This window comes from Diabrotica virgifera, chromosome 10, assembly GCF_917563875.1.
Source record: "Diabrotica virgifera virgifera chromosome 10, PGI_DIABVI_V3a".
In the NCBI taxonomy this organism is placed as follows: Eukaryota; Metazoa; Arthropoda; class Insecta; order Coleoptera; family Chrysomelidae; genus Diabrotica; species Diabrotica virgifera.
Genome location: NC_065452.1, coordinates 1,272,693 through 1,300,399, shown reverse-complemented (window position 1 = coordinate 1,300,399; position 27,707 = coordinate 1,272,693). Strand labels below are relative to the sequence as shown.

Here is a 27,707-nt window from a genome sequence, read left to right as displayed (position 1 = left end):
CGCTGATATAACTTAATTAACCTATAAAGTGCCAGAAGTGTCAAAATTTCATAATGTCATTAGTGTCAAAATTACAAACAGTGGTGTAAACAGAGTAGACACGGCATACTCACCAAAAAAGCGTAACGCGGAAACAGCATGGAAACAGTCGATCGGTGGTCTATCTATCTCTTTTAACTAAGCGACCCCGCGCATGTGACCGACAAAGATGTATCATATTTTTGGGTGTAAATTTGCCTGGGGTTGGACCAATTACAAACAAATTCTGCTATGAGGACTAAGCAACTTAAAAAGTTACCGTTTTGAATTGATCCTATAACTGAATTATCTCCTCTAATGGCAAGTCCTCTTGTGGCCAGTGTGCCAGTGTAATTACTGTTGCAACAACACGTTGCAAAACGTTGCTCCAGTATTGTACCTACTTCGCTTCTGAATGTACTTGTTATGAAACAGTCTATTCTGTTTTTAATTTACCTCAATTGAATAAACTCAAGACATTTGTCGTGTGGTCCTTTGCATCTTCATATTGTTTTAATCTGACGCCAGCATTCTTCCAGTCATTGAAACCTGTAGTAAAAGAAGTCGGTTGCGGCTGAAATAGACGGCAAGGAATACAAAATACACTCTTTTTAGATGTAGAATAAAGTAGCCAATTCCTGAACTTCATTTCACCCTTCAACATTTTTCTGGAAAAATTATTCCTTGTTAGGGATCTGTTTATTTGTACATTTTGTATATTTGTTGTTACGGATGTTTTCTAGAAATTAATGCCCACTTCTATTCCATTGACGGATGTAGGTACTTAAATGTTATTCAATTTTAATATTTATATACAGGGTGTCCAGAAACTCTACCGACAAACGAAGACAGGAGATTCTTCAGATAATTTTAAGATAATTTAACCCAATTCACTTAGTCCGAAAATGCTTCCTAAGGGAGCTAGAGCTTTTTGAAGATGGCGTCTTGTAATTAGTTTTTCTTAAATACCTCCAGAACGCTTCTATTTAGAAAAACAAAAATTTGTACGCGTATTTATCTTCAAGATATAAATCCAATCCATCCATTGCAAATTTCTAGTACCGATCATAGGCGTCCGTTTTGGGTAGGGCAACGGTTATTTTATCGCATACTTTTTTATCTTTAACTTTTATGCATTCCTGATATTGGATTATTAAATTTTGAAGTATTCTAGTACTAAAAGGTACTCTTGTTTTAAATCGGTAGACACACTGTTTTCCAGAAAAATGGACTTAAAAATTTTTCGCTTTTTGAATTAAAAATTTTTTTTTCAAAAAAAATCTGTTTAGAAAGACGAAAACTGGTACATTTATTTATATTCCAGAGGTAAATCGATTTCATGAATTGCGAATTTCTAGTACTGGTCATAGGCGTCCGTTTTGGGTAGGTCAACAGTTATTTTATAGCATAACTTTTTTGTCTTGAATTTTTGAGCATTTTTGACACTAGATTATTAAATTATGAGGTATTCGAGTACTAAAAATTACTCTTACTTTATGTTGGTAAAATACTTCGTTTTTTGTTGAAAAGTTCTTTCAATTTTTTTTCAAATTCCAAAAACGAAAAACTTTCAAGATTTTTCTAGAAAACGGGGTTTCTTATCGACTTGAAGCAAGAGTACCTTTTAGTACTAGAATACCTCACAATTTAATAATCAGGTGTCAAAAATGCATAAAAGTTAAGGTCAAAAAAGTTATGCGATAAAATACCCGTTGCTCTACCCAAAATGGACGCCTATGACCGGTACTAGAAATTTGCAATAGATGAAATCGATTCACCTCTGAAAAGTAAATATTCATACCAATTTTCGTTTTTCTAAATAGAAGCGTTCTGGAGGTATTTAAGAAAAACTAATTTCATGACGCCATCTTCAAAGAGCTCTATCTCCCTTAAGAAGCATTTTCGGACTAGGTGAATTGGGTTAAATTGTCTTAAAATTATCTGAGGCATCTCCTGTCATCGTTTTTCGGTAGAGTTTCTGGACACCCTGTATAAGTATTTTTTTGTACATCATTTTTGTCGCCCTCTCATAATTTGCCGCCCTAGGCAACTGCCTATATTGCCTAATGAATAAAGCAGCCCTGTCCACAAGAGCGATAATCTTTCGCCGTTGTAAGTTCTATAACCCCACATCAGGCATATTTTCGTTTTTGGACGCAAAAGTTAGTTTATTTATTTTCGTTCAATTTGCAACTGAAGCAAATAACCTATACCGTACCGAGCTGTACTATCTGATTGTTTTATCAAATTGTTTATTTTCAATAAAAACTTTTATTCTTCGCAACAATAACAAGTTTTGTCAAAAGAAATAAATATTTCTTTGAAATACATGGTGATTCCACATTTTCCAAGGTTGGTTGTGTGTATATGATTCATATCAGGGGTTCATTGTTTAAATAATTAAAAATGGGTAATTATTGCATAAAATTTACATTTTCAACATCTGCGGTAATTCATGTTTTTATGGAGGTTTTTAGGATTGTTTTCTGCAAAGCTAAAAAAATTTTTTTCATATATTACTTACTAAATTAAATGCGACCCTTAATTTATTTAAATAATTGTAAATCAAGATTGAAACACAAATTTGCAAATAAATAATATTTGAATTATAAATAAGCACTATAAAACATTTTATTTTGCAGAAAAAATTGCACTGTGGTATCAGTATAAAGCAAAAAAAAATTGGTTGAAAAATATTCAGTAGTTTATGAGATAATTAATTTGTTTATTCAATATTACCATTGTTTTAACTGTAAAACGCGGTTGTTTTTTCTTTTATGTATATTTTCGATAAATGTATTGAGAAATCAACATTTCATTTAAACTCCCCTCCAACATGGCGTTTGAAAATTGTTGTAATTTGTTTAAAACGTGTTTTTTAATAACATCGCCGGGATTAAAACTTTTGAAATGCTGTTTCGATATTTGTGTTCCTGGTAATATTTGACACATTCACAAAAGAAAAAGTTTTACTAGGACCATTTTTGCCGAGATAGTTTTTCCAAATTTAAAAATGCATACGTATCGCTAAGTGTGTAAATATTAATTGTATTTTGCTCCTGCATTAAACCCGTTTTTCGCGAAATGCAGAGTAAATCAATTATAGCAAACGCATAAAGTGTGAAGTTAAGTGAGTAATCTTTGCGCAGAACGAAAAATAATAGACTAAATATTGAAATTGTGCTCCAAATTGGCAAAAATAAAAGGTAAGCGTAACACATAAGCAAACAAAACGTCATCGATATTACGATATTCGAAGTGGAACCTTGTTCGATTGGAAAGCGGTGTTGCCAAGTCGACAGGGAAGTCCTGTAACTAGGGAGGATCGAAATAGTATATACTGCTCAATATAATTTTATCAAAAAAATGAAAAAAAAGTAAGACGTTACACTGAGAAAGGTTAAGTTTCTGAGGAGATAGTCCGAACGAGACTTTATCGCAGTGAAATGAACCAGTTGTAATGAGCAGAGAAGATAAAAAATACGAAGAGCTATTTCGAATAGAAAGTGACGGTACTACGACCGACGAAAACGACAAGAAGAGAAAAGAGGAAGAATTGGAACGGGCTTTTAACAAAAGTCGAAAAATAAGCAGATCTCCCTCCTACAGAAAGGACAAAATGGAGGAGAATGTACAAAAAATTATGGAAATGATGGCAGGAGTAAGTTTAAAAATCGAGGAACGATCAAGAGAACTTAGTGAGATGCGTAGAGAGCAGAAAGAATATAGAGATGAAATAAGAGAGCTACGACAGGAAAATATAACATTAAGAGAAGAAAACACGAAACTAAAACAGGCAGTTTATCAAATAGAAGAACGGCTGGAAAGTTTTGAAAATCAAAAAAGGCGAAAAAATATAATTATACAGGGTTTGAACATAGATACAAATGGTCCAGATATACTAAAGCATGCAATGAAAAATTTTATGCAGAAAGAACTAGAAGTAGATGTACAAATAGAGAGGCTCTAAAGTTAGGAGAAAAAGTTTGTTTGGTTGAGCTTGAAAAGGAAGAAGATAAAAGAAAAATCATGCGAAACAAAACTAAATTGAGAAATCGAGAAGAAGGTCTAGTTTATATCAACGATGACCTATCAAAGAATGACAGAATTGTACAGAAACGTGTGAGACAAAAAGCGCAAGAACTAAGAAAGGAAGGGAGAAAACTGAACGTAGGGTATAAGATGCCGATCATGAAATATGGCGCTGGGATGGAAAGAACCAAACGATGGTGGTAGAGACCAAAGCAAAAAACTAAGCTACAGCAATGAAAGGAAACAAATGACGACGAAAAATGCAAGGAACAGGATTACGACCTATGGAAATAAAACAAATCAAGACAGCAATAAAAAAGAAAAGCCGAAAAATGACAAGATACAGTTTGCAACAGAGATAAATGAGACGGAAACGACGCAGGCAATGGACAAGGCAATAAGTAAAAATAACAAAAAGAAAACTAAAGTCAACTTGGGTACATGGAATGTAAGAGGCACATACGAAACAGGAAAACTCAAAGAATTAATTAGAGAAATTAAAAGATATAATGTAGAAATAATAGCTTTACAAGAGACAAAACAATTGGAAACAGAAATAGTAGAAATAGAAGACGTGGTCTTTTTTAAAATCGGGGGAGAAACAAGAAGGTTAGGAACAGGTTTTATAATACAGCGAAAATGGACGGAAAGAGTAATGGCATTCCAACCAATATCAGATAGATTATGCACAATAAGATTAAAAGGGGACAGACGAAACATAAGTATAATAAATGTACACGCACCGATTGAAGATGCCACAGAAGAAGAAAAAGATGAATTCTACGAACAATTGGAAAGAGAATATGATAAATTACCAGGGTTTGACATCAAAATAATAATGGGAGACTGCAACGCCAAAGTCGGAAGAGAGAATATATACGAGCAAATAATAGGGAAATATAGTAAGCATGAGGTGTCGAACGATAATGGCCAAAGAATAATAGGCTTTGCAACAGAAAGACGAATGGTGATAAGAAGCACACAATTACGACGAATAGATATGTATATAAAGGAACGTGGATTTCCCCTGATAAAAAGACAGTAAATCAGATAGACCATATTTTAATAGAGAAGAAACATGCAAACAATGTAATAAATGTAAAGAGCATGAGAGGAGAGGACTGTTACTCGGACAAATACTTGGTGAGAGCAGAATACAAAATCGAGCATAACATAAAGAAAAACAATAAAACAAAAGAAAAAATTGGAAAACAATTCAACATAGGACTACTAAAAGATAACAACACACAGAAGAAGTATGAACAGGGAATAACCAACAGACTAATCAGGGAACAAGAAACGTCAAACCCAGACAAACAATGGGAAAATATAAAAGAAGCAATCTTGAACACAAGTAAAGCAATCCTAGCGAAAACCAAAACACAAAACAAAAGATTGGTATGATGAAGAATGTCAAGAAGTAGCAGAAGCAATAAGAAAGGTAAGACTCAAAAATCTCACAAATGACGAAGAAAGCACTAGAGAAGAATACAGAGAATTGAGAAAAATCATGAAAAGAAAATGTAGAAGCAAAAAGAGAAAATACAACGAGAACAAACTGAAAGAAATAGAAGAACAATTTCAAAAAAAAGAAATAAAATCATTCTACCAGGAAGCAAAAAAAAATGGAAAGAGGATATCAAAAAAATAACCCATATATGACAGATGATAAAGGGATGTTGCTAAATGAGCCGGAAAAAATAATGCGAAACTGGCAAAACTATTTCACAGAACTGCTAAATAAAAGCGAAGTACAAAATGAAACAAACCATGAAACTGAAGATGATCAGATAGAAATAGAAATACCCACAGAACAAGAAATAAAGAACGAAATAAGGAGCTTGAAAAATAACAAAAGCCCAGGAATAACAAAAATATCGGCCGAAATGATAAAATCAGGAGGGAAAAGACTACAGAAAGAGATATATGACCTGATAAAAAGAATATGGAAAGTAGAAAAAATGCCAGAAGAGTGGACCATAGCAAGGATATGCCCTATACATAAAAAAGGTGATAGAATGCTATGCGAAAACTACAGAGGCATCGCACTATTAGAAATAGTTTACAAAATCTTGGCACAAAGTATAAGAAAAAGGCTAAGTCAATATTCGGAAAAAATACTGGGAGAATACCAGGCAGGTTTTAGAAACAACAGATCAACGACTGACCAAATATTTGCCTTAAAAGAAATACAGACTACCTGTTACGAACATAAAACAGTACTATATGCTTTGTTCATAGACTTTAAGCAGGCTTACGACACAGTAAATAGACAGCAGATGTACGAACTGATGAAAGAATTGGGGATACCGAGTAAAATTGTCAGGATGGTAAAGATGACGATGGAAAACACAACAAACGAAATAGCTTGGAAAGGGTATACATCCAAAAAGTTTGAAACCAAGGAAGGATTACGACAAGGAGACCCACTATCAACAACGGCATTCAATCTAACATTGGAAGGAATAATCAGGAAAAGCAGAATAAACATGCAAGAAACGATATTTAAAAACGGCCACCAATGCATAGCATTTGCAGATGATCTGACGCTATTAGCAACAAGCAAAAAAGAACTACAAAAGTTAATGAAAAACATAATAACAGAAGCCAAAAAATTCGGACTTAAAATAAATGAAGAGAAGTCAAAGTATATGATAATGGGAGAGATCCAAAAAGAAAAAGAGAATAACATCATAGTACAAATAGACGGAGAAAAAACATACTCGTTCAAAAGAGCCAAATAAATTATTTACCTGGGAGCCAAAATAGAAGAAAATGGTCATGAAGAAGGAGATGTAAAGGCAAGAATAGCCAAAGGAAATAAAAAATATGGAGCATTACGCACATTATTGAAATTAAAATACGTATCAAGAAAAACAAAAATAACAATTTATAAGACTTATCAGACCTACAGTAACATACGCATGCGAAACATGGGTGCTCAAAAAGTCAGAAACAGACCTTGTAGAAAGATGGGAAAGAAAAATGCAAAGAGCAATATATATGGAGGTGTGAAAATAGAAGGTCAGTGGAGAAAAAGAACCAATAAAGAATTGGAAGAACTATATCAAGAGCCAACGATCACGACAACGATCAAAGCACAGAGAATACGATACTTGGGGCACATCGAGAGAATGGGAAGTAAACGAATGCCAAAAATGGTACTCTCACGAAGACCAATACAAAAGAGGAGGAAAGGCAGGCCAAGGAAAAGATGGAAAGACAGTGTGTATGAAGACTTGAAGAAAAGTAACATTGAGAGATGGGAAGAACTAGCATTGGACAGAAGGAGATGGAGAGGTGGTGAAGGAGTGTATAAAAAGACTGAAGTGTAATTAAATAAAATTTATAAGTTTGATAAGTTATGTAAGTTATATTAAGTTATTTAGTATATTATTTATGTAATCAGAAATGTAAACATTTTAGCCCTAGGCCTACAAGGCCTGTTGCGCTTAATAAATAAATAAAAATGCATAATTTGTTTATTAATCGATATTAACATTTAAAAGTACGTGAATACATCTCTATTAACCCTACTAATTAACAATGACATTTACACATACAGTAAAAATTGTAGAATATTGTGAAAAATAATGAGCGACCTTATGTCAAATGAAAAATTTTTGCCTGAACATTGGTGGAGGAGTTGTTTGCAATATCTCCGTTAATAGTGGGCCAATTTCAATGTTTTTTCTTTAATTTGGAGTAGCATATAAAAATAATGACATCTGTATGGTGCAGAATCTAATATACAGGGTGCTCCATTTAAAAAAAAATGAGAAAATTTTGTATTTGCAAATATTGATCACACTGTATATTCAATGGCCATATGTTAAAGATATTCATTTATTTAAAAATAACACTATACTAGAAAAACGTTATTTAAATCTAGTACCTTAGAAACCTAATCCACAGCCCTTTAAGTATTACCTACCATTTTTCACAATAAAAGTGTAACGCTCGCGCTCGGTTCCACCAAGGTGATCTAAGTAAAATCTTACGTAAGTTTTGCTTAGTCAAAAAAATTTCTTAGTTAAAATTTGCGTTCCACCATACAAGTTTTTACTTAACTTAGCCAAGAAAAAACTTAAATTATCAGAGATACCAACTTTTCAAAACGGTCAAAAATTCTTAACCTATTGACACGTTTTTAATGCAGAAACACAAAAAAGAAGAAAATTCGACAGTTAGTAATGCGAAAACACCAAAAAAGAAGAAAAATTGCGTCATGTCATGCTGTCTTCTGTCTATAATCAATGTCATTTCAATATTTGTTATGATATTGTACTTTTGCTTGCTCCTTTGTCCTTTGTTGTTTCGAATTTAGTTTACTTGATAATTTAATATTAATGTTTATATAATAGTTTAGAGTTTATAGTCATTAATTAGTTTATTCTTATTTTAGTTGTGAGTTTAAATTTAAAATATAATAGTTTAGTGTTAATTAGTTGCTAGTGTAAATATTAGTTTTTAAAAGTTAGGTTCTAGTAACAGTATTAAAAGTATATTGATTATGGAGAGAACCAGCAAAAGGGTAAACTTCTCTGCCCAAGAAAAGGAAGAGCTAATCTTTTTAGTATCTAAGTATAGGGAAGTAATTGAAAGTAAAAAAACCAATGGTGTATCTCCAAAAGATAAAGAACATACATGGGAGCAAATTCATTTTGAATTTAATTCAAAAGGTTTAAACACCTTCAGAACAAAGGACCAATTAAAGAAGTATTGGGCCAATATCAAGCAACTAGAAAGGCAGGCGGCAGCGAGCCTAAAAATAAATAGATTGGGAACAGGAGGAGGGCCATTCCAGCCACAGAATGAGCCAGACGAAAATGTTCTCGATATAATCAATGCAAAAACTGTCAGTGGTTTAGACAATGAATTTGACGATGAAATTTTATTGGAGCAAAATCTTCCTATAATATTAGGTATGTTATCTTCAGTATTCCAAAATTCATGTTACTTAAAATTTTCTTCTTTTCAGAGACAGAAAATCAAAACACAGAATATACACAGATTAGTTCTGGATATGTTGCATCTGTAATAAAACCAAAAACAGATAATATTTTAAATTGCAAGGAGGTAACAGTGATTTGCAACGGTAAGTACCATTCTAAACATTATAGAACTGCAAATATTGCAATGTCAGGCCACTTAAGCCACTCTAATGAAATAAGGATTTATTAAACTAAAAATATGCTTAATATACACATTTGTCTTGCCATACAAAAAAATATTGTAAAAGTAGAGAGTTGCCTCTGTTATGAAAATCAATAAAATTACTAGTAGTGGTGGAGAACTATTGATAGTGGCCATACTCGATATTTATCAATAGTATAACGTCTAACTATCAATAGTTGTCAATAATTGAAAAAATCATTTATTTTTATTTATTTATTTAACCAAATATATTTTTTTATTAACTCCTTGAGAGATCTGCAATCTGCCCATTAGGCAATAAGCGTTTTTTCTGACCAAATATGAGTTACATGAATTTACAATAAATAATTCAATGTATTCTTTAATAAATACGTTATATATGCTCACACGTTCATTACGAAATAATTTGAACACTTTATAAACATACTCCATGCCACTATCTATACTAAATTTACATGATGCAGTAGAAATAAACAAACCAAGACCCGTTAAATGCTACTAGGAGCACTCCCAAATCATAATTTACAATGTATAAACATTGGAAATCATGATTTGGGATTAACAATGTTTATTAATTGTAAATGAATAATAAATTTGCTCCAAAAAAATATGTTACAAAAAAACTTTACGTACCTAAACTGTTATGACTGTCTGTAGATGGTCATCAATTATAATGGTAAAAATTATAGTAGCTTATTTAATTTTCGAAAATCAATAATACATTCAAAAAATAGAATTTATGGTATACCTACAGTAAACTTTTTAGGAAAATATAGACGTTATAAACCACTTTTCACTTATATGAAAATTCTCATCAAATTACAATAATTTATATGCCCACCTTGACGGTTGGCTCAAAGTAACTGCTTGTACTTGCTAAACGGGATGTCAACGAATGTTCAAACGCTTATCAATGTACACCTATAAGATCATTTTAACTTGTTCGCTGCTGTCTCGATCAATATGACTGAGAAATTAGCTTTCCCATAGGCCAGCTCGGTTAATATGACTGAGAAATTTTTTTTCATTTTCATGTAAGAGACACATTTCCACAAATTTCTTAATAAGGGTGACGTAAATTTCCTGAACGTAAAATCCATACAAAACACTCTGGCAGCGAACGAGTTAAAAACAAACAATGCCATTTAAGCTACAGGTATTGACAATTCTGAATTTAACTATAAAAAATTGGACACCGTCTACAGACGGTCATAATGATTAGAGGGTTTATTAAATATTTGTATCTTTTTCAGATTCACAACCAGGTACTTCCAGAAGCAACAATTCATCCGAGTACCAGCCTTTGTCAAAGCGACAAAAAATTAATTCACAAACTAAGGTTACGCCACCATATGTCGAACCCGCAGTTCCACCAAAACTAGATGAATTGAAGGCCCAGTTTCTGAGTAGCCAGATTGAGGAACTGAAGGAGAAGGTGGAAATGAGGAAACAAGAACGATTATTTCAAGGGCAACTCCAAGCTCTCCAGCTCAAGGAAAAACAAGCTGAAGTGGACATTTTGTTACAAAAAAAAAGAAAACTTGAGCTGGAGAATGACGCTCTAGAAAGGGAAATTAAAAAAAAATGTACATAGATATTAAAATAAAAAGTGATTATTAGATTATTATTTCTGTTATCTGCTGACACATTGTAGTTAAGATCATCTTGTTTATTTATTTATCCATCTTATGGCACTACAGACCAATTTGAGACCCGCCTCCATTAGCAAACCCCTCCATTCATTTTCTTTGTGTTTTCTCTAGTTTATTTCCATGTCCATTAATTGTTTGTTTAGGTTTTTCTCTTTTTTTGTCTACACAGCTTATCAGCTAATCTATTTTCAAAGATGTCAAAGCCTTAAAGTACATAAAAACTAATACAGTAAACAATAGGGTATTCCGAAAAAACCAAAATTTAAAAATGTTGATCTCCCTGGCTGTTTTCTGGTGATGGGTAGCCTATGAACCCTCAATTTCAAATTTCAGCCCAAAATGTTAGCCCTAACCCTTGTCTGTCCCAAGCCCCCAAAATTTTTTTTTTAGTTTTTCAGAGATTTTTTATTGTTTTTAATCTATATCTTTTTGTAAAAAAACAAACAAGTAAACTCAATTTTAAATTTTATTTTACTATGTTCAGAAAAAAATCATAGGCCATGATAAATAGTTTAATATGGAGATTAAAATATAATAAATATTAACAATTTTTCACGTTTATTGGTCGTTCTCAAGATAATTTGAGTACCTAACTAAAAATTATTCTTGTTAAAAAACAACACATTTTTCTAATAACTAATTATACATCTGACTATGAATGGACAAACTTGTTATAAAAAAATATCTACAAATTGATTCAAATGCAAAATAGTAGTTACATGAGTAAAAGTTTGTTTAAATATTAATCAAAAGTTGCCTTTCTGAAATCAAGATTTTCAACCAAGGTTTTTTTCCAAAAAATCCAGGTTTTTTGGTTTAAACTAGGTTTATTTGATACAAAGTATAATAATTCTAAATATTTTAAGAATTAATCAATTATTTTATAAAATATAATAAACAATGATTAAGACAACTTTTATATTTATTTACATACAACCAAAAAATTAATATAACAAAAAAACATCTTCAAACGTAATAGCATTCAAAGTAACTAAGTTTGAAAGTATGCGGGGCAGATCAACAAGAGATGCAATTTTCATTATAAGGCAATCGATGGAAAAATACAGGAATAAAGAAACAAACGCTAATATGGTATTCATTGATCTTGAGAAAGCATATATTTATATTAGTACGTCGAGAGATTCTGTGATGGGCACTCAATAACAAAGGAGTCCCTGGTGAATATGTAATAGCCCCACTTTACACGATGCAACTAATTGCACAATTTCTTTCAGCAATAGAAATTGTATCGTGTCATACGCGAATTGCACAGAAAAGCTGCAACTTAACCTAAAAATGGTATGTCAAAGTTTCTGTCCATTTCATGTCAGTTTATGCAATTACTTGCCCCGTGTAATCACTTTATTGCAGAAAGTAGTTGCAGCTTATTGCAGAAGTTCTTGCTGCAAGAACTTGTGCAATAAATTTCGCAATTACTTGCATCATGTAAAGTGGCTATAAAGATTGTGAGAGATATGTATGAGGGAGTAACAATTAGTGTTAGGACAGGTGTGGGAGAGATTGATACATGTCACGTGATAGTAGGATTGCACCAAGGCTCGGTGCTTAGTTCTTATTTATTCTCATTAGTTTTGGACCAGATAACAGCAAAACTACAGGGTAACATTCCATGATACTTAATGTATGCTGATGATGTTGTGTTAGTAGGAAATAGTGAAAGAGACTTAGAGCAAAAACTGGAACAGTGGAGACAAGCTCGAGAAAAAAGGTTTAAGAAAACTGCATGTAGGGATAAGCAAAGACAATGATGATGATTAAGGTGGAGCAAAATAGTTTTCAATAAAAAGTCGTCTAACATGATCATTATTACGGTTTCCTGCTGGAACAATGTAATTATTGTCATCCATCACAATATATTCACCAATATCATCATTAGCTGGAGGTTGTGGTTCGCCTTGCCTGACTGCTACATTATGCAGACAAGCTGTAGCAACAATAATAGGTAATACAGTTCTCATGCTTAATCGGCATCCATATGCCATAATAGGAAATCTCCGCTTCCAAACACCAAACAGTTGTTCCACTTTTACCCTTGTTCCTATATGAGCTTGATTATACCTCCTTTCTGCATCTGTTTGTGGATCTCTGAGAGGAGTTAATAAAAAGTTGGTGCATGTGTAACCACCATCCCCTAAAAATATTGTAATTTAATACTGATTATTAGTTACATGTAGGTGAGGAAAATGTGTGATTATTGAATTTATTACAGACAAACATCACTCAATATTAATTTCAGTGATCATTCACCAGTGGAATCCAATACAGATTGTAAGTATGTATAGTCCATCAGATATCAAATTGTATCTATATTACACAAGGTAGGTATGTCAAAAAATATGAATTTCACGAAAGAGTAAAGTATCTTTATTTATTTCACAATATTGAAATTTGTTATTATGAAATGTTGTTTGGAATAAAAAATTATGTTCTGATATATGCAATTACAATTATTACATCCTTCTAATGGAAAAAAATATTTGAAGATTTTTCTCAAATTATCGATACAGATACCAATATCATTTTCATTTATCTCTTTTATTTTTAATTTGATGAAGAAAAGTTATTCTTCATAAAAAGCTCTTCGTGGTCTAATAGGTATTTATGCTGCAACCATCATAATGTCGGCTTAGTGACACAGAAATGTAACTACATTTTGTCTCGTTTTGAGATATCTACACCACTGAACTTACCTTAATGATTTCTTTTGAGTGACACCTGTTTCTGAACACCTAAAACCCCAGTGAGGAGTTACGAAACTCACTAAAGTAAGTTCAATTTCGTAGATTGAACTTCAAAATGTGAAATGTAGTTAGATTTTTGTGTCTCTATGCCGACGATAATATCAAATTTTATTAATTTTATACGAGGTAAGTATATACCTTTATAGCTCACAACATTTAAATTAGAATGATATAATTGCACATTAAAACATAGTTTTTAATTCTAAACAACTTTTCATAATAACAATTTTCCATATTTAAATTTAAATACGTAAATAAACAAAGTTTTCATTATGATAATGCTCGCATTTTCAGCTTTTTTTTTGTAATATAAGATGCTCACCTAATAAAACTCCATTTGCAAAATCTCCTCTCATAAATCTTTGTTTCACAACTGAATTATTAAGAATTGTTTGGTCGTGGGCAGATCCAGGCCATCGTGCTGTTATACTTTGGAAAAGACCATCAGCTGAGCATACCGCTTGAATATTGATGCTGAAGTAGCCTTTTCTGTTTCTGTAAATCTCTGCATCATTGCCCCCTTTAACAAAATAGCAACATTATAGTTATATGCAGTAGTTAAGTGACTTTCCAAATACACAATCTTACCAGGTGATGTTATTTTTATTTGACTGCCATCAATGCATCCAATCACTCTTGGGAACCCTCTCATTTCGTACCATTTAGCCTGTTGCTCACGAACTTCCTCTATATTATTGGGCAAGTGGATGTAGCGAGGTCTCAGTGATGCTATTAAGGGGGTAACCCGTTGAACAATCCTACAAACAGATGACTTCGAAGGTCCAAAAATGTCACTTATGCTCAATAAGTGTCCTCCAGTGGCATATGCTCTTAGGCAAATTAAAAATTGATTCATTGGACTTAAACATTTATTTCTGAAACAAACAAAAATTTTATTTTAAAGCCTTAAAAGTTATTAAATTTTACATTTGCCTTACCTGGCACTAGTAAACTGCAAATGTTCTTCTATTTGAGACAATACTTCAAATGCACTGTTTTTCGATAATCGAAATCTTTCAAAAAAGTCTTTTTCAGTATATGTCTCAAAATAGCTTGTTCGCTTGAATTGTCTCGGGATTCTAACAACCATGTTATCCACTTCATCTACTTGATTCAATTGATTTTCCATTTCATTGTACTCATCAAATAAATCTTCAGCATCCACTTGATTCAACTGATTTTCCATCTGATTGTACTCATCAAATGCATCCAAACCGTCCAGATCCATTTTTAAAAAATCGCACACAATATTCTATTTATACACAAAAACCTATACCTAGCACTGCAGTTTACAACAAAAAAATATAAAAATACTAGGAACACAAAAACCTCTACTACATACACTATATTATACACTAAACTATTATACTATATGCACACTATATTATACACTATAAACTATTAACACTATTCTATACTACTACTTTATAATATTATAGACTACGGTAGAATTTACAAAAAATAATATAAAAATATATTGGATTGAAAAAATACGAGTTCGAACTTAGAACAGAACATCAACAACACGAAATTTAACCTCACTTTTTGTCAAAACATGACTCTCCCAAGTTAAAATTTTCGCTTAAGTCGTCGTAGTAGGGGACTTAAGTTTAAGCAAAAATATTTGGACTTAAGTAAATATTTTTAGTTGGTGGAACGAAATTCAACGGACTTAAGTAAAAATTATTTCTTAAGATCAAATTTTCACTTAAATCTCGTTGGTGGAACCGGGCGTAAATATTTCGAAAACTATTAACTTTAAACTTATAAAACCTAATTCCAATTCTTCATATTTTTTAAAATTTTAATATTCTTCATATTAATAAAATGGCCTAGGCCAAAACAACTAGTTTGGCCTAGGTCATACTAGTTTGTTCTGAAATCGGGTTTGGCCGGTAACATACACACTCATGGACATGGAAAAATATTGAATATTTTGAAATTCTCATGTTAAGGTACTAGTACACTTTAGAAGACCAAAAATAAGCATGTTTTCAAGATTTTTTTTCTCAGAACCTTTGTTAAGAATGAACATAAAACTTTTTAGATATTAATATCTAACTCTTAGAGAATACAAAATATATATCTTTTTTCATTTATGCCCGTAGGCACACTAATCCTTAGCCCTCCCAATTAGAAGATAGGAATATAATTTCTTTTCCGAATGCGATGTTTTCGATGCAGTCTCATATAAATGCTCGATCGATTTAAATCTAATATGGGCTATATTGTGGCCAATATAATTTTTAAATTGAATCTTATCAAGGTAAATATTTACTATTCTAGTTACATGAGGACGTGCGTTATCGTGCATCAGCACGAATCTGTTATATCCAATATGGCTGGTAAATGACAAAACATGATCTTCTAAAATCTTTTCAATGTACATGCAAGCTGTCATTCGCCCAATCACCTCTACAACTTCGGTATGTCCTTTTACTCCAGTCTAATAAGCTAGAAATGACCATGTTCGGGACACTCAAAGATCCAGGGGGCTGACTACTTTTTTAGTTATTGTAGACCTATAGGAAGAAAACCTACCTGTTTCCTGAGTTCGCGTCCGTTTTTAATTATTAACAATTTAGTGCAAAAATCGCGATTTTTTCGATTTTTTGCACTCCATTCAAAAGCTAAATAGTTGACATAAAATTACAAAATTCAGTTTTTTAGAACATTGAAAAACCTTCAAAATGCCGATTTTTGAAAGTTAAAAAGTTAATTTGTTGCTACGCAAACTGCAAAATAAGTGAAAATCGTTATTTGTTAATAACTTTTACTAAAACTACCTTAGAAATTTAGTGTTTCACCCAAAGTTGGGTATTAGGGTACTTAACAAACCCTTAAAATTTGAGACCGATCCATTAATTAGTTTAAGAGTTATCCTAATTGTTTATCCCAGAGAACTTTATTTTGCAATAACATAAGACAGAAAATAATGAAGACAGGGCAATTCTGCGTATGCCAAATGAAAGTAAAAAACTGATGCTATCAAAATGTACTAAAAAAAAGATAAAAAAATTATCTGATATAGTCAAAAATCCTAATGCCAAATTTGTGAAATTTTGTAGTTTATAAACATTTAGAATAACATTAAAAATATTTCTCGTAGAAAAAATCATTTTACATATTAGAAAAGCTGGTATTTTACACGAATTTTTAAAAATGTAGTTCAATTGCTGGCTAGTCGTGGTTAGTGAAGGGGGAGCTGGGAGCCGACAAATGCACAAGTTTAAAAACTAAAAAAGGCAACTTAAAACTACTATCATTTTCTATATCTCGGGATCTACTGAATATATTTTGATTGTTCTTTTTTTAATTTGTATGTAATTTTTCTGTACATTACAAAAATATGCAATTTGTCTAGACATTTATTAATTAATAAACAGTCTAATTTGTTTAAACAATTTTTGAAAAAATAACTTTTTTCCAAAAATCCATGATTTTAATCATACTATCGTTATTAATCATAGAAAAAGTTAAGGTATACTTTAAAAAATAAATTATCTTCAATAAATAATTATCTAATAAAAATCATTTATTTATTAAAGTGTAATTTAACTTTTTCTATGATCATTAATGATACTATGATTAAAAAAATAGATTTTTGTAAAAAAAAATATTTTTTCACGAATTGTTTAAACAAATTAGACTGTTTTTTTAATACATTTTGATACTATCACTCTTCATTTGGCATACTCAGAATTGCCCTATCTTCATTATTTTATGTCTTATCTTATTGCAAAATAAAGGTCTCTGGGATAAACAAATATAATAACTCTTAAACTAATTAATGGATCAGTCTCAAATTTGAAGGTTTGTTAAGTGCGCCAGTAACCAACTTTGGGTGAAACACTAAAGTTTAAGGTAGTTTTAGTAAAAGTTATTAACAAATAATGATTTTCACTTATTTTGCAGTTTGCGTAGGAACAAAGTAACTTTTTAACTTTCAAAAATCGGCATTTTGAAGGTTTTTCAATGTTCTAAAAAACTGAATTTTGTAATTTTATGTCAACTATTTAGCTTTTGAATGGAGTGCAAAAAATCGAAAAAATCGCGATTTTTGCAGTAAATTGTTAATAATTAAAAGAACGGATGCGAACTCTAGGCAGGAAACAGGTAGGTTTTCTTCCTATAGGTCTACAATAACTAAAAAAGTAGTCAGCTACCTGGATCTTTGAGTGTACCGAAAAAATCCTTATTACTTTGGACTATTTCCAAGCAATACCGCTCAATACCGTGCCAACTTTTATTTATCAAAATACTAGAGAAAAAAAATTTGAAAAAAATTGTTTATAACTAGTTAATGATTATTTATGGCAAAAAGGGTCATGCAGATGCTATTATTTTTATATGCTAGCCCAAATTAAAAGCAACCATTGAAATTGGCCCATTAACGGAGATATTGGAAACTACTCCTCCGCCAATTTTCAGACAAAAAGATTTCATAATTTAAGGTGCAACGAATATCATCATTTTTAAAAATATTCTACAATTTTTATTATGTGTATAAATGACGTTGTTAAGTATTAAGGTTAATAAATGTACTCACGTACTTTTAAATGTCAATATTGATAAATAAACAAATTATGAATTTTTAAACTGGGAAAAGCTATCTCGGTCAAAAAGGCTCCTAGAAAATTTTTATTCTTTTGTGGATATGTCAAAAATTACCAATAATACGAATAACGAAAAATAATTTCAAAATTTTTAATCCCGGCGATGATATTAAAAAAATAAGTTTTAAACAAATTACAACAATTTTCAGACGCCATTTTGGAGGGGTGTTTAATAGAAATTTTGAATTGTCAATACATTTATAGAAAATATGCATAAAAGCAAAACAAATGAGACCTTAAAAACTTGTATACTCTATCGGTAACAACCGCGTTTTTGCGATTGAAAAAATGGTAATTTTTTATAAACAAATTAAATATCTCATAAACTACTCAATATTTATCAACCAATTTCTTTTTCAATTTATAGTGATATCATAGCGCAACTTTTTCTGCAAAACAAAATATTTTATGATTAATTATTTATATGGGAAATAAGCCACAATTAAAATGAAAAAAATAATTTTATTAACGTTTCGACGCCCAAATCGGGTGCCGTTGTCAAAATACAAAATATTACTAAAATAAACTAAAGTGTTGTTGCTAAGCAAAAAAATTCTTCTAATAATTTATTTAATCTCACTCATTTATATTGGCAATTCAGACATATATTATAAATTTTAAAGTAGAAGACTTTAAAATGATATTGCCAATATTTATGAGTTGCGTTCCTGGGACGACTTACTGAAAGATAGTTCATTCGATTACATGAAATTAACCCCAACTCAAGAATATCCGTCATAAAAAATTATAGCATGTGATATGTCTTTAAAAAGACAACCAAATGCAACGACAGTAAAATTCTCGCGTTAGAGACTTCATAGTAAATCACAAGGGAAAACCAGGAAAAACCTGTGATACTATCCCGACATCGTAAGTATTTGGTCTTACATTAATTTACTCTCAAAAAATAATACCAAATTCTGACTTGTAACATGTTTAAATTATAAATAATATTAATAATACTAGATATATAAGTAATACTAAAATATAAAATATGTACTAGCTCGATATTATTGACTTACTAATCTTGGTATTTTCTTTCTATTGACTTCCTCTTTCAGTATGGGTAACCACATCCTACTGCATTCTACCGAGGAATTTGCGACACAATTGGTTTCATTTAGCATAATTAGAGCCGCTTCTTTGATTTTTCTCTTTTTACTATCTGATTCTTTCAGGACTATACTTGAATCTCTCCACTGAACTCTATGTTCATTATCCCATGCGTGTTGACATATTTGAGATCTCTCAAATTCTCTATTTTTAATATAAGATTGATGTTCATTTATTCTAACGTCTAATGGTCTTGATGTCTCACCTAAATAAAATTGTTCGCATTCACAAGGTATTTTATAAATGCAATTCTTTGTTCTTTCTTGATCATTGTTAGGTTTAGTTTTAGATAGAATAGATCTCAATGTGTTTGTTGTTTTGAATGTTGTTGAAATGTTGAATTTATTTCCTATTGTTTTAAGTTTCTCGGATAGTCCTTTTATATATGGTATTGATATTTTCCTCGTATTATTTCTGGTGAATGTTGTAGGATCCCGTTCTAAGTTGTTCTGTTCCATTCGATCCAATCTTGACAATTCCTTATTTATAAACGATAAAGGATAATCATTTTTTAATAAAACAGATGTTAACAATTGTTTTTCTGCTAAAAAGGAATTTTCGTTAGAACAAGTAATTTTGGCTCTATCATATAAGGATTTAATGATTCCCTTTTTAACGTTGATGTTGTGATTTGATTTGTAATTGAGATATCTGTTGGTGTGTGTTGGTTTTCTATACACTTGAGTCTCATATCCAATATCCTTCTTTGAGATCAAAACATCGAGGAAAGGTAGGCTGTTATTGTATTCCTTTTCCATTGTAAATTTTATTGTCTCTTCTTGATCGTTTATAATATTCAGGAACGTATCCAACAATTCTGATCTATGAGGCCATATTGAAAACACATCATCTACATATCTCCACCATACTGTGGGTTTTAAATTTTGTTTAAAAATAATATTAGTTTCGAAATCCTCCATAAATATATTAGCCAATAATGGAGATAAAGAAGAGCCCATTGCTAGACCAAAATTTTGTTTATAGAATTCATTGTTTAGTTGAAAATAGGTATTATGGGTACATAATGTCAATAACTCCATTATAGCTGATACATTTAGTCTTGTCCTAGTTGCCAATGTATTATCATTCTCTAATTTCGTTTTGATTATGTTTAAAGTTTTATCTAATGGTACATTTGTAAATAAACTGTTTATGTCAAAACTTACTAAAATATTATTTGGATTAAATTCAATAGTTGATAATTTGTTTAAAAAATGTTTTGTATTTTTTATAAAAGTGTCATCATTATTAGCAAATGGTTTTAGAATGTTTAATAAGAATTTTGATAGTTCACTACAAGGAGAATTGATGGTACTACAAATGGGTCTAAGTGGTATGTTCGCTTTATGAATTTTCGGCACTCCATAAAAATGTGGTGTCTTACTGTAGTGAGGTGTCATTAATTTTAATTAATTAAAAATTAATGACACCTCACTACAGTAAGACACCACATTTTTATGGAGTGCCGAAAATTCATAAAGCGAACATACCACTTAGACCCATTTGTAGTACCATCAATTCTCCTTGTAGTGAACTATCAAAATTCTTATTAAACATTCTAAAACCATTTGCTAATAATGATGACACTTTTATAAAAAATACAAAACATTTTTTAAACAAATTATCAACTATTGAATTTAATCCAAATAATATTTTAGTAAGTTTTGACATAAACAGTTTATTTACAAATGTACCATTAGATAAAACTTTAAACATAATCAAAACGAAATTAGAGAATGATAATACATTGGCAACTAGGACAAGACTAAATGTATCAGCTATAATGGAGTTATTGACATTATGTACCCATAATACCTATTTTCAACTAAACAATGAATTCTATAAACAAAATTTTGGTCTAGCAATGGGCTCTTCTTTATCTCCATTATTGGCTAATATATTTATGGAGGATTTCGAAACTAATATTATTTTTAAACAAAATTTAAAACCCACAGTATGGTGGAGATATGTAGATGATGTGTTTTCAATATGGCCTCATAGATCAGAATTGTTGGATACGTTCCTGAATATTATAAACGATCAAGAAGAGACAATAAAATTTACAATGGAAAAGGAATACAATAACAGCCTACCTTTCCTCGATGTTTTGATCTCAAAGAAGGATATTGGATATGAGACTCAAGTGTATAGAAAACCAACACACACCAACAGATATCTCAATTACAAGTCAAATCACAACATCAACGTTAAAAAGGGAATCATTAAATCCTTATATGATAGAGCCAAAATTACTTGTTCTAACGAAAATTCCTTTTTAGCAGAAAAACAATTGTTAACATCTGTTTTATTAAAAAATGATTATCCTTTATCGTTTATAAATAAGGAATTGTCAAGATTGGATCGAATGGAACAGAACAACTTAGAACGGGATCCTACAACATTCACCAGAAATAATACGAGGAAAATATCAATACCATATATAAAAGGACTATCCGAGAAACTTAAAACAATAGGAAATAAATTCAACATTTCAACAACATTCAAAACAACAAACACATTGAGATCTATTCTATCTAAAACTAAACCTAACAATGATCAAGAAAGAACAAAGAATTGCATTTATAAAATACCTTGTGAATGCGAACAATTTTATTTAGGTGAGACATCAAGACCATTAGACGTTAGAATAAATGAACATCAATCTTATATTAAAAATAGAGAATTTGAGAGATCTCAAATATGTCAACACGCATGGGATAATGAACATAGAGTTCAGTGGAGAGATTCAAGTATAGTCCTGAAAGAATCAGATAGTAAAAAGAGAAAAATCAAAGAAGCGGCTCTAATTATGCTAAATGAAACCAATTGTGTCGCAAATTCCTCGGTAGAATGCAGTAGGATGTGGTTACCCATACTGAAAGAGGAAGTCAATAGAAAGAAAATACCAAGATTAGTAAGTCAATAATATCGAGCTAGTACATATTTTATATTTTAGTATTACTTATATATCTAGTATTATTAATATTATTTATAATTTAAACATGTTACAAGTCAGAATTTGGTATTATTTTTTGAGAGTAAATTAATGTAAGACCAAATACTTACGATGTCGGGATAGTATCACAGGTTTTTCCTGGTTTTCCCTTGTGATTTACTATGAAGTCTCTAACGCGAGAATTTTACTGTCGTTGCATTTGGTTGTCTTTTTAAAGACATTCACATGCTATAATTTTTTATGACGGATATTCTTGAGTTGGGGTTAATTTCATGTAATCGAATGAACTATCTTTCAGTAAGTCGTCCCAGGAACGCAACTCATAAATATTGGCAATATCATTTTAAAGTCTTCTACTTTAAAATGTATAATATATGTCTGAATTGCCAATATAAATGAGTGAGATTAAATAAATTATTAGAAGAATTTTTTTTCTTAGCAACAACACTTTAGTTTATTTTAGTAATATTTTGTATTTTGACAACGGCACCCGATTTGGGCGTCGAAACGTTAATAAAATTATTTTTTTCATTTTAATTGTGGCTTATTTCCCATATAAATAATTAATCATAAAAATGCCACAAGGAAATAGCTTCAGAACAACATTAAAATATTTTATAGTGCCTATTTATATTGCAAATAACATTTTTTTGGAAATTTGTTTTTTAATTTTGATTTACAATTATTTAAATAAATTAAGGGTCAAATTTAATTTAGTAAGTCTGATATAAGAGACTGTTTCTTCATCTTTGCAGAAAAAAATTGCAAAATCCTTAATAAAAATAAGAATTACCGCAGCAGTTAAAAAAGTAAATTTTGTGCAAAAAATTACCCATTTTTTTATTTATTTAAACAATGATCCCCTCATATGAATCATATACTTTTTTAAAAATATCTTTTGTTTGGACCTAAACTTTGATAAAAAATTTATTCCAACCTGTACGGAGTTACATTTTGATTTACATGTATTGTAATTTTATTTGATCGGTCTATTCTCTTTTTGGCATTTTTGTGTCTGACGACTGGAATAATAGTAAAGTTGGACAATGGACTTGTAAATAGAAAAAATACTAATTTCCTTCGAAAATGTATTCAGGGAGATAAGTACTGCGTATTTCATTGACACCGAAGTAGAGTACAAGGTCAGTATGAAGACGCCAGAATTCATGGTAAAAGGACCTAAGAGCTGGTTTAAACACTCATGCAAAAATATTTCGTATTGTAGTTTCCACAACCACAATTGCCATTTGGACGGCCAATCTTCAAAAGGAGCTGGCCTAATAAGAAGAAGAACAGAAACAAAGAGTGTTGTTTCGAAAGGTTAACTAATTTTAATATTGGAGTGACGGTAACAAATACAACTGATAACAATAAATATAGAAAAGAACTGTAAATGAAGCAAAGGCATGGGAAAACTAAATAACATGTCGCCGTCTAAGTTAATATCTAGAGACACTAATTCAACTATCGCTAAGGAGGATAGTGACACCTGAGAAAACTGAAAGAATATACAGGGTGTAGCAAAAAGGAAGGTCATAAATTAAATCACATATTCTGGGACCAAAAATATTTCGATCGAACCTAACAGCTTAGTACAAACGTGCATACAAAAAAGTTACAGCCCTTCGAAATTACAAAATGAAAATCGATTTTTTCGAATATATCGGAAACTATTAGAGATTTTTTATTGAAAACAGAATGTGTGTGTACTTTGTACGCACGTAAGAAGTTATACTTCTATTAGATGATTTAAACCAAATTAATATACTTTTTATTTATATTTTATTTAAATATTAAACTAATTTATACTTACTACTTCTCAAACATTTTTATTAAAACAGTGCCAAAAATTAAAATAATAAAAGAATAAAACACACACAAATACATTAAAAATGCCACAAATGATTTCTGAACATTAATTGTCGGAAATTTTTTTAACTAAATACGTATTTTCTGAAAATAAAATTATATAATAAATATACTTACAATCATAAAATGTATAAAAAAAATAAAAAAATAAAAGTTTTTATTGGGATTCGAACCAGCTATCAGCGCAGTTGGTATATTGGGGTTCATTCGCCTTAAACGCTTCGCCACGGAGGCAATGTGTCATTATGTGCGAAGATCGACTAACTAAAGGGATTAAGCTTTTGACATTTTTGAATTAAATTAAATTATTTTGATTTTGAATTGAAATGATTTAGAATTGAAAAAATACAACAAAACATAGAGTAAGAAAACAATATATTAGGTGAAGATTGATAGAAATTTTGATGGTAATCAAATTATGTAAATAAAAGTATTACATACTATGTATTTTGGTAGGTTCAAATAGGTAGGTATCTATGATACATTTACAATTATTACGTACCTGTTGCTTTTAAAAACTATTTAAATGTCACTACAATTATAAACTTTTTTGTTTCTGTCCTCGCAACAATAAAACTAATATATTATACATTTGTTTACCTTCATATTGAACAATTATTTATTATTGACAGATCATTTCAACACCCAATCAGAGCTCGTATAACGACTAATACCATACTGTCGGTGTGCGCATGCGCGCAGATCAATATAAATTCACCCTCAATCTCAATCGCGCATAAAGAAGTATAACTTCAATAAACATGTGGCATTCTTATGGCAGGAACATTAAAAAAAATAAAAGTGTTTCCTTTATTCCTTTAAACCCCACCCTCCCAGAGCCTATTTTACTTCAAATTAGGCCCGAGGCACTACACAATTTTCGGGCCCGTAAAAAAATTTAATACCTAGTAATAATAATAATAACTTTTTTAAAATGTATTAATTATTTAATAGAAATATGGTTGCACCAAAAATTTAAATTTTTATTATCTAACAATAAATAAAATTTATATTTAAACAATTAAACATTGTTTAATTGCTTAAAGTGCAAAAACTACCGTGGAATTTCTCTACTATGTACAGCATAATAAAGTGCTCACGTAAGTATATTATAAACCAGCAGATCCAACCACTAGCAAAAAATACTATTGGATAGTTTCAGAAGGGGAAGATCGACAATGGATCAAATATTTACAGTCAAGCAGGTCTTGAGCAAATCATGGGAACATGACATTGATATTCACAACGTATTTGTAGACTTCAAACAGGCATACGACTCAGTCAAAAGGAATAGACTATACCTACAGTAGGAAAAATGAAAGAGTACCCATGAACGAACATATAAAACACGCTGTATTTTCCTGTCACCGTGTCATACAAAAAATTGGCCAGCGCAAGTACATGTAATAATTATTATTACATGTACTTGCTCTGGGCAATTTTCTTTGTGACACGGTGACAGGAAAATACAGCGTGTTTTATATGTTCGTTCATGGGTATTGTTTCATTTTTCCGATTGTACTATATATTGTAGTAGTAGGAGTAGTAGTCTAGACACTGTTGATTGAACACGTATAATAAACATAAAATACAAGGTACATGTAAGTACACCAAACGTTTATTTTTGTATGTGAATTCATCGTGATGTTGTTCTAATTTTTTTTAATGTTTAAAACTACAATGGAGCAAAAACTTGATAAACTAATTCAAACAATAGAAGAAATGAAATCTGATATCCATTCAATAAAAACTGGCATGGAACTAATGCGACAAGAAAACGATGAATTGAAATTAAAGGTCAGTCAACTTGAAAATAAAATAGTATATCTGGAAAATAATCAAAATAAAAACAATATAGTTGTATATGGACTGAAAGAAAATCTTTTTATAAACCAAGACGCAATTATAGAAGAGGTATTATCGTAGTTAATGAGAAAATGGAAGTCAAGTTGCAAGAACGTGATATACAGGATGTCTATAGGATTGGCTATAAAAAAGAACGCAGAGATCGACCGACAGTTATAAGATTTAATTCAATTCAAAAAAAATATCAAATTATGAGAAATGCTAGGAAATTAAAAGACACCAGTTATAGTGTATCAGAGCAGTTTAGTAAAAAAACGATAGAAGAAAGAAAACAACTGGTCCCTTACTTGAAGAAAATTAAAGATTCTGGTGCAACGGCTTTTATTCGACATAATTATATAATAGTGGACAACAAAAAAATGTTTTTGACAGAGATTAAGCAAAAATTCGACGATTCTGAAAAACCAATTTCATCACAGCAACAACAAAATTCATCATCGTCTTCAAAAAACTACAGTTTGAGAAGTGGAATACGGAGCTAAATCCGAATTCAACTGAACAATGTTCGCAAAAATTCTCATTAATGCATCTTAATGTTCATTCAATTCGCAATAAAGTTGATGACGTAAATATTTTTATTGACGATTATAGTTCAGAAAACTGTATTGACGTGATCTGTTTCACAGAGCATTGGATGCAAGAGGGAGAATTTGACTTTTACTCTTTAGAGGACTATCAATTAATAAAGAAATATTCTAGGAAAACGGATTCCCATGGTGGAGCGGCCGTTTTTTCTAATAAAAAGTTTGATTTTAGTCCAGTTGTTAATTTAGAAACTGTTTCAGTAGATAACAAAATTGAATTTACCGTTGTAAACAATCATAATTTAAAATTAGTAATTTCTTGTATTTATAGACCCCCTCGGGAGATTTGCAAATATTTTTTAATGTGTTGTGCGATTTGTTAAGTGAACTGTATTTAAAATACAGAAATTACAATTATATAATTTGCGGCGATTTTAATATAGACTTAGATTGTAAGAATAGGAATGTTTTTGATTTTGAAAACATATTGACAATGTATAATTTAATACCAACTATTTTAGAACCTACTAGAGTAACAATAACGCCTGCTACACGAATAGATAATATTTGTGTTAATTTGAATCCTAAACTATTATTTGAGGGGTCTACATTTGAAGTAGGAGTGTCTGATCACAAAGCTCAAATTTTAGCCATAAGTGTGGATAAAGCTGATGCTAATAATCAATATCATCTGATTAGATCCTTTTGTCAAACTAATAAATTAAAATTTCTTGAGTATCTTCGTCAGTGCGACTTTAATGATGTATATGAAATATCAGATGTGGAAGTAGCTTATAATGTTTTTAATGAAAAAATTGGTTCGGGCTTCGAATACGCGTTCCCGACTAAACGTAAAAAATACATAACAAAAGAAATTTTAAAGGTTGGTTAACTCCCGGAATAAAAGTATCGTCAAAAAACAAAAGATTCTTATTACAACTAAAAAAATATACAAATAATATTACCATAAAAAACTACATTAAAACGTATTGTCGATGGTTACAACAAATAATTAAAGAGGCAAAAAATAAGTACTTCCACGGTATAATCAACTCCTCAAATAATAAATCTAAAGCGACATGGGATTTAATTTCACATTTTAACAAAAGAAACACAACAGCTAAGAAAGATATATCTATTAA

General features: G+C 30.7%; 3 protein-coding genes across 3 annotated transcripts in view; 1 reads left to right on the top strand and 2 right to left on the bottom strand.

The window, feature by feature from the left end:
- LOC114343276 (sphingomyelin phosphodiesterase-like) overlaps window positions 1–27,707 on the bottom strand; it is a 239,938-nt gene that overhangs the window by 10,633 nt on the left and 201,598 nt on the right. The window lies entirely within an intron of this gene.
- Window positions 8,294–10,834, top strand: LOC126878620 (myb/SANT-like DNA-binding domain-containing protein 4). The gene is made up of 3 exons (XM_050641447.1): window positions 8,294–8,975; window positions 9,032–9,148; window positions 10,461–10,834. Exons 1-3 carry the CDS (start codon window positions 8,564–8,566, stop codon window positions 10,799–10,801), a joined length of 870 nt encoding a protein of 289 aa, XP_050497404.1. The 5' UTR covers window positions 8,294–8,563; the 3' UTR covers window positions 10,802–10,834.
- LOC126878619 (putative nuclease HARBI1) lies at window positions 11,359–15,709 on the bottom strand. Its single transcript, XM_050641446.1, has 4 exons — window positions 14,560–15,709; window positions 14,210–14,496; window positions 13,944–14,141; window positions 11,359–13,011 (listed from the first exon to the last, which is right to left on the bottom strand). The coding sequence occupies exons 1-4, from the start codon at window positions 14,847–14,849 to the stop codon at window positions 12,635–12,637; spliced, it is 1,152 nt and encodes a 383-aa protein (XP_050497403.1). The 5' UTR covers window positions 14,850–15,709; the 3' UTR covers window positions 11,359–12,634.

Bases quoted from the DNA above. Each gene is read 5' to 3' on its own strand.
- LOC126878620 (XM_050641447.1), top strand. From the start codon at position 8,564: ATGGAGAGAACCAGCAAAAGGGTAAACTTCTCTGCCCAAGAAAAGGAA. The intron at 8,976-9,031 runs GTATGTTATCTT...TCTTCTTTTCAG, and splicing joins AAATCTTCCTATAATATTAG to AGACAGAAAATCAAAACACA. The intron at 9,149-10,460 runs GTAAGTACCATT...TATCTTTTTCAG, and splicing joins GGTAACAGTGATTTGCAACG to ATTCACAACCAGGTACTTCC.
- LOC126878619 (XM_050641446.1), bottom strand. From the start codon at position 14,849: ATGGATCTGGACGGTTTGGATGCATTTGATGAGTACAATCAGATGGAA. The intron at 14,142-14,209 runs GTAAGATTGTGT...ATTTTGTTAAAG, and splicing joins AATAAAAATAACATCACCTG to GGGGCAATGATGCAGAGATT. The intron at 13,012-13,943 runs GTGAGCATCTTA...CAATATTTTTAG, and splicing joins TGCAAATGGAGTTTTATTAG to GGGATGGTGGTTACACATGC.